Genomic DNA, 8,722 nt, shown 5'->3' on the forward strand with positions numbered 1-8,722 from the left:
ACAACTCACCATTACTACAGCTGTATGAATACAAAGTAAACATTTTGCTGTGATTAAATAGTAATAAAGAGATTAAATTGATGCTGAAATAACTACAATATGATGCAGATTTGTTAAACATTTTCATGTTTTATCAGTCACTTCCTCACTTTCTTTTCTTCCAGTATAAATATGAAGTAGTCCAACAGAGCTAATGATGCTAACAACAACACTGGAACCGGATGTGCACGGAGGTTAGCTGCTGAGAAACGAGTTAAGATAAATCAACGTTGTAATCCCAAAAACTAAAGTTAAAAGCTAATTTAATAAAAGCAGTTCATTCCAAGCTCCTCCCGCAAGCAAACAGCAAAGTTGTCAGACCATAATCCAGACTGACTACGTACGTACGGACAATCCGACTCAAGTGCGAATTATACTTCTGCGTCAAAAAGCCTCAAAGCCTCTGCGTAGCAATAGTATGAAGCTTCAGTACCGGAGGCTGCAGTTTCAGGACCCCCGCAATCCTGGGACCGCAGTTCTAGGACCCTAGTTCTTTTGCGAGAGCGCCATCTAGTGGCCTCACAGCCGACGTGAACCGGTTGACATGCATATAATCGATAACTTAGGTTTAGGCACACACTCGGTGGTGGTTGTGGTAAGGATAATTGGCTTTGGGGAGCTGTAAAGAGTTACATACTAGCTAACTAGCTAGCCAGTCAGCTAGCTGGCAGTATCAAAGTAAACAAGGGTCCTGGAATTGCTGTTCCGGTCCTAGGATTGCGGTCCTGAAACTGCAGCCTCCGGTACTGCAGCTACATGCTACTGCTGTGTAGCCCCCTATCCTACGCCGACACCTACGGTGTAGCCTGACATGCACCTCCTCAAAAAGTTCACGTGGACCGTAAGCTCTGTGATTGGTCGGCTGGGTAGCCCCGCATTGAAGTAACTTTTACTAGCGGCCAAAACGGCGATTGTAACACGGTGGATCAATATATTTGACCGTCACAACCCGAACGAAATGACTCGTTTCACTATCAGAATGTGATCCATTCGGTCGATAACATATAGGATGCACCAGCCGCACGTATACAATTTTACCCCCATTCACGTTAGCGGAGGGCTAAACCGGAAGTTAGCCTGCTCGGCCGGCAAAACGTGCGTATGGATGCATGATGGTATGTAGGGCTTGGTTAGTGACCATCACTACTTTTACAGTACTTCTCAAAATGCATTCTGTGATACATTGAGTGGAATATATAGGGTATAATAATTATCACTATGGCTGTGTCCGAAATCCCCACTTATTCACTACCCCCTACCCCCTATGTAGGGAGTAGTATGTAGAGGACTATATAGTACTTTCGGACACTACTCCGATCGTTATTTCGGCGCAGTTAATTACGTCATTGCCATCGGACAGTCTATCAGCGCAGTGCATGATGGTATATATGGCTTGGTTAGTGACCATCGGTTGTACACTACTTTTCAAAATGCATTCTCGGATACATTGAGTGGACTATATAGGGTATAATAACTCTCACTATACATTGGGACAGCACTACAAAATGGCGAGCTCACTATATAGTCCACTATATAGTGAGTAGTGGGTGATTTCGGACACAGCTGTTATTTTCCACTGCCTGCCAACCAGTGTTTGGCAACTTACTTCCAAAATGTAATACATTATACAGTAGATTACTAGTTACTGTCATTTGAAAGTAATTAGTTATATTACAATATTACTGTCTCTGAATTGTAATGCTTTACACTACTTTCGCGTTACTTTTGAGTTACTTTGTGTGTGGGGTGAAATAGAGTGAACTGTTTCCCCATTAAGAAAGACGCTGTGCACATTTATGCACGAGGTACATCTCATGCTCATGTTTCAGTTCTCCCTCATCTGTCTAGGAGAGCAGAAGTTGTTTGGGGATCTTCTGGTTCTGGGAGGAGCAACACTGTATGGGATCTCCAACGTCTGTGAGGAGTTCATTGTGAAGAACCTGAGCCGTGTGGAGTTCCTCGGCATGATGGGACTTTTCGGATCCTTCTTCAGTGGCATTCAGCTGTGAGTTTTTTATGCTGCTTTATAATTCTACTGAAATGCATCTCATAAGGAAATATTGGACTTTTTACTGCACTATATTTTTTTCAACAGCTTTATTTACTAGTTTCGTTGAGAAACATGAAGCCTTAACATACTGTGTATCAAACTACCCAACTGTATATGAATACAGTCATTAGCTCCACATTGACACTGAGATTTGGACTTTGGACTGAGATTTCCAAATTATTTACACAAATATGTTAAAGACCTCATTGGTGGTGCACTGCTGTAATTACCAATTCAGATTTATTTACACAGTCCCCCTCCAAAGGTATTGGAGTTCCTTTCTTTCTCCACACTTTGGCCTGATTAATCTTGGTCTCATCAGTCCATAAGATTGTGTTCCAGAACTTTTGCAGCTCATCTCTGTACTTCTTTGCAAATTTCAATCTGGCCTTCCGATTCTTACTGCTGATGAGTGGTTTGCATCTTGTGGTGTGCCTCTATATTTCAGCTCTCTGAGTCTTCTTCCAACAGTGGATTGTGATACCTTCACCCTGCACTGTGGAGGTCGTTGGTGGTGTCACTTACTGATCTTTTGGGGATTTTCTTCACAGCTCTCACGATATTTCTGTCATCAACTACTGTTGTTTTCCTTGGCCGACCTGTTTGACGTCGGTTGCTCAGTACACCAGTAGTTTCTTTCTTTTTCAGGACATTCCAAATTGTTGTGCTTGCTATGCCCAATGTTTGTCCAATGGCTCTGGTCAATTTTGACAATGGCTTGCTTTTCTCCTACAGACAGCTCTCTGGTCTTCATGTTGGTTTATCCTCTTTAACAGGAAATGCAGTCTTTATAGGTTTGAACCAAGGATGAAAACTTAGACTAGTCATGCAGAGCTATTTAATGTTTGGACAATCAACCTAAAATGCAACACCTGGGCAATCACATCAGGTGTAACATTAGCATTATAGTTATAACTTTAGCTGTGTTAACAACTCCACACTTGAACAGTCTGTGAAGTTCCATTGCATAGCATACTTACAGGTTGTGATTGTGAATTTCCAGGCCCAAACAGAGTCGGAGTTGCATCGTCTTTCAGGACTAAACATTGAACTGTTGCCGGACAATCTATGCTGCCTTGACAAAAAATGCTACCATAGCGCAAATCGATAAACTCGACTCTACTCGGCCCTGCTCCGTTTTCCATTGCAGATAGTACCCAGAGATAGTATGTAGCTTGTCGTCAAAGCGATTCCACACACAACTGCTGCAACATAATGTTCAATGCGACACACACACCAGCGATCCACACAGCTTTCTCTTTTTTAAGTTAATACGTTTCAAGATTCCTCAGAATGTAAAGACAGATAAGCGGTACGAAAACCTTCCAGCTGTGTTTTCCTCTGCCGTTCTTGCTGCAGCGGTCTGTGTGATGGTGGGAGCAGAGGGCTCTGTGAGCGGGCGGCTGGCCGGTCTCACACGCTCCTCCCGCGGGTTGGCACCAAGCGGCAACCTCCGGCTCTCACTTCCGATACCAATACGGAAGCATCTGAAACTGCAATTCATCAAGTGGCCACTTGAGACTGGCTGCAGAAGGGTTTTGTTTAGATGATTATGCAGAAATTTTAACACAATATCAAGCACCTCTACAGTGCTGTTCAGCTGTAATTTGTGGTCAGGTGACCATTTTTGACAACGCCCCTTGTGAATCCAACAATGAACTAATACGCATTTGCGAATTACTCTGGCGATGCCAGACTGCACAAAGGCAGCATATAAATAGAAAACAGAATCAGATCAAGAAGCAAACTTTAAGACACTCCACAGCACAAACTAGAAATGGCAGATCTGAGTCACCAGTATCTATAAGCTCCTATCTAACAGCTCCATTGACCCCCATGTTAAAATGCCCAACTTTACAGCAGAATAAAACATGTTTACAGCCTGGTTCAAAAAATGGTTTTAGTGCATATTTTTATAACTTACCTGTTTAAATTATATTAAGCCTTTAAGTTCTGCATTATTAGGGGCGTAGCCGCTTTGATTCACAGGGACCTTTAGCCGCTGCCACTCCTAGCACTTGGTCGGCCGTCTGTTAGCCTCACTCAGCTACACGGAGCTCTGAGGCTCAGCCTGTCGGAGCCTTTTGGACATTTTTACATGCAGATACCAGATGAATAATGGCAGGCTGTGCAGCTCCTTGGAGAGAGAACCTCCAGGAAATCCGTGTTCTACTTGGTGAGTGAAATTCCTGTATTTTATTTATGTGTTAACATTTAACAGGTTTCACTGTCGGCATATAGCTTGTTAACGTTAGCTTGTAACGCTAATTAGCCAGATACGAGCAGACCCAAGCTGCTAAGTTAGTGTAAGTAAGTAAGTTAGTGTGTTCTAACCGCAGCTTTTAATGAGTCAACGACAAGTCAGCAAGAAGGGAGAAGCCAAAATGTAACGTTATTAGATTAACCTTAGTGTTAGACATTAGTGTGCTAAGTTAATGCTTTGAAGAAAAGGCGTCTGTGTGAAGTTGTAAGTAAAGTCTGAGCTTTCAGTTAGCTGACATTATGTTAACAGTAAATTTTTCTAACGTGCAATGTGAGATTTAGCTACGTCCTGTAACAGAATCACTGTTCAATTACATACTAGTCAGATACTATTATAAGTAGCTGCACCTGATCCCGATGGACAAGGAGGGTTTAAAGGTAGAGAGCCGAGGGGGGAGCAACTGCTGAGTTCTGCCTGAGACTGTCACACCGAGGAGCACCGATGCCACTATTTGAGCTAGCTGTCTCTCCCGAGGAGAGCCGTGCACCTCCAAGTACAATGTTACTGTTTAAAAACGATAACGTTATACTATTCTTTGTGGGGTTCATCTGTGGGGATGATTGATTCGAAGTACATATTAAAGGCAGTTTAGAGTCATCAATAAGTTAATACACTTAGCAGATGTAGCATTCCTTGAGATTCAGCAAGCAATCTGAGGTGATAACTGTGTTTGATCATCGACGTTTCTGATAAGGAGCTTAAGAGGTGGATGCATAATTCGGCAGAAAAGCTGTTGTAGGCTATGTGCAGAGATTTGCATCATTGCACATATTAGTGAACGGTATATTTCACATTGCCACCCCTAATTACTGTCAGATGCCAGAGAGGTTATCATGCTGAGGCGATCTCAGAGTTCAGTAGCTTTATGGCACTTTGGAAGAAGCTGCTTAACTGTCTACCCATTGTTGTCTTTACAGGTGCCAGAGGAGCTGATTGCAGAACCCTCCAGATGTGATTAGCTGTGTCCAGCTCTTCAGGAGAGAACAGCTCCAGCTTCCAGCTCTTCAGCTCTTGCTTTTCTTTTTACTCACAACACCTGAACACTACTGATGTGAAATTATGACACTGGGTTCATATCAACATATTCTATCATTATAATAACTCAACACATTTCAAGTCATACAAAACTACTTTTACATTTGTAACCTTTTAATATTGATGTTTTCATGAATGCAAGACAAGAGTTTAATTTATTTATTAATTATTTGCTTTTGTTATAAAGTGTATCAAACTAATTATACATAAAATCATTCTTCATTCATCATCAGTTTCATATTTTAATTTTAAATAGTGTGATCTAAACTTAACAATATTATAGTTAAAAGCTGTAAATGAAAATATTAAGATGTTATTTATATACTGTAACATTTTACATATGTTAGTAGAAAGTAAAAAATGAAAGGTTGATGTTATATACTGTTTTATTTTGACATTTCTTTAAGAGACAAATGTGACATTGACTGAGAAGTTACTCTGTTGTGGAAAAACAGAAATATCTGCACACTGAATAGTTTTGAAGCCCTGTAGGAGGTGTAATTTATTGCAACCTCTGAGAAGGTCTTGTGTAGTTTACATTGTATAGACTCACCTATTTACTACATGTGCATTCAATCAGCTCTGAGACCTCAGAGTTTGCAAGGTCACAATAAAAACTACCTAGTGGGATTCATAATTACTCTGTGCAGATCATTCTTTGTTTCAGCACTTACCCACAGGATGGTTTGGATGTGCCCACATTATTCTGTGTTTAAACTAGACTTATATCAGAGCAGCAAACAAGGCACTCTTCAGAAACTTCAGGCTCTATTACTGGGTGTATGGGTAGTTATTTATCTTAAAGTACAAGGTAGAAAGTAAAAATAATCCTGCACACACAGAAATAAACTGCATAATTACTTTTCAACATTTCATGTGAAACATGTTTGGGAGTATTTTCACTTTTTAACTTATACTAGACTGATGTTCTTTAGCAAGAGTTCAGTTTTAATGTTTCATGTTTTATCTGTGGTATACGATTAGCTTTTCAGTAAGTAGTAAAGACAGGGAGTGCTAATATATATAGAATTTATTATAAGTGAACCATAAACCGTATCTTTTTTTAAATTGATCTATAACACAAATATGGACAATATTTAAAAGTCAAAGTAAACAGAAGGAGAGAAGGCCTTTCCACGTCAATCCACCCCATCAGCACAATGAGGACTCCAGGTCTCTGCAGCTCTCTGGCACCAGGTGGGACATCTGATCCACAGTGTGACTCTGGGAGGAAAATGAGTAATAAATTCTGCAGGTGATAAAACATATAAAGTAGATACAGATGATTCTTTAATAAATAGAATATTGTGCTAAGGTTATTTTCTAACGTCATTTAATTCAAAAATTGAATCTTTGATATATTCTAGATTCATTACACAAAGCAAAGCATTTCATACCCTTTTTGCTTTCATCTTGATGATTACGGTTTACAGCTCATGGAAATAAAAACTCCACTATTTTATGTATAAACATTTTAGAATAAAAATACATTTCTGTATTATAAATTATACAGAAATGTCAACTGGAGAAGAGCTCTCTAATCAGCTAATTAACTCAAAACACCTGCAAAGGTTTCTGAAGCCTTTAATCTCTCAGTCTGGTTCTGGTGCTCACAATGAACTTTTCCTCAGTATTCTAATTTTTTGAGAAGCTCTTCTAAAAGATGCCTCAGTGTTTTAATGTTGACAGCACTACTATGTCACATACGTAGGAGAAAATGAAACAAGGGAGACTCTTTAAATATTTTTGTGTTGTCCTTTTAAGATAGACAATTTTATATCAGCTGTCAAATGTCCAGTAGCCAAGACTAGCAACGTTATTTTAGACTCAAAGTTTAAGCTTTGAGTAGCAGATGTGGAGGCATCAGAACCTCAACAAGAATCTTGTGACAAATATAAAAAGTACCTTTCTCTCTCAAGTGTCCTATTCCAGACAATAATCCCACACAGCTCTGCCGACAGCAGCAACATTACTCAGAATAGAGGTGTGGGGAATTAATTAACGTGATAGCAGCTATGGCTAATATTTCACAGGATATATAGCTTCCATCATGTAACTAAGGACTCTACCGCTAGCTTATTACGTTTATTACAAGTAACATACTGAGGTGACGTCCAAATAAACGACTCGTGACCGCTTGTAACCAACGGTATGTGAAAGGGTTAATTGATTTGCTTGAAATTGTTTTTGAGCTGTAACGTTAAGTAAACTTAAGGTAATTAATATCTGATTCATTGTTAAATGTTAACGTTGGTCTCAACAAAATCTAACGTTAGTGTTGCAAAATAACGTTACTATATTTATATATTACAAAGCATTTAAAACCTTGTGAAGTCAATAACAGGTACGTGAGTTATTTTAATATTTTCTGGTGTCGTACCTTGACTGTAGCTGGTAATGTCGGTAAACTGATAACAACACGGCCGCAAGTTCCAACCTCCACCATACAGCACCGCAGAGTAGCATGTAGCATTAGCTCCTTAGCATGAGCTAACTCGGTCATGTCGAGCTAGGCGGGAATGGTTTCAGCAATTTCGTGCGGTGATGCGCTGCCAAGATGGCGCTGGCCAGCTCCGCAAATTTTGAGCTTCAAAACGGCTCTTCAGACACCAACGGGTGACGTCACGGACGCTACGTCCATTTTTATATACAGTCTATGGTTGGCACAGGCATCCCCGCAGCCACTTGCGGAGCTCCTCAACTCCGAAAATATTCAAGCACATTTTTGTTCCGCCTTCACTTCTCCTAAAATTGTCAATATTCGAAATCTACACAGTTGATTTCTCACCTCAAAATATAAAACTTTCTGTTGCTAGCCTCTGTCTGGTGCACGCAATAATGATGCAGTGAATAGGTTTTCCATTGTAGAAATGTTGTACCTGTACCTGCTTCCAGGTAATTTTTTTCGTATCACCTCACCTCCATCAAGGTTCCAAGCCAGCTGAGGGATACTAAAATGTAACATGTAAACACGACTGACTGCTGATTGGTCAGAGAGAATATACACCAAACAAAGGCAAGTCGAGCCAAAGGGCCTCTGCTCAGACTAGCTTGGTTTGAGGGCGTGCCTGACCCTGCTAGCCGCTTGGCAAGCTTTATGACATGTTTTCATTGTGACGTCACAAGTAAAGGAAGTGAAGGGCTGGACTATTCAATTCAATTCAATTCAATTTTATTTATATAGCGCCAAATCACAACAACAGTTATCTCACAGCGCTTTTCATAAAAGAGCAGGTCTAGACCATACTCTATGATGCTATTTACAGAAGCCCAACAGTTCCCACCAAGAGCAAGCACTAGGCGACAGAGGCAAGGAAAAACTTCCTTTTAAGAGG

At 40.3% G+C, this 8,722-nt stretch overlaps 1 protein-coding gene across 1 annotated transcript in view; it reads left to right on the forward strand.

Moving 5' to 3' along the window:
* Window positions 1-8,722, forward strand: part of slc35f1 (solute carrier family 35 member F1) — a 47,706-nt gene that overhangs the window by 7,557 nt on the left and 31,427 nt on the right. The window contains exon 5 of the mRNA XM_046060626.1: window positions 1,888-2,044. Coding sequence (XP_045916582.1) covers window positions 1,888-2,044 — 157 coding nt within the window. The remainder of the gene's footprint in view (window positions 1-1,887; window positions 2,045-8,722) is intronic.

The sequence above is a fragment of the Micropterus dolomieu genome, linkage group LG10, assembly GCF_021292245.1.
Source record: "Micropterus dolomieu isolate WLL.071019.BEF.003 ecotype Adirondacks linkage group LG10, ASM2129224v1, whole genome shotgun sequence".
Lineage (NCBI taxonomy): Eukaryota > Metazoa > Chordata > Actinopteri > Centrarchiformes > Centrarchidae > Micropterus > Micropterus dolomieu.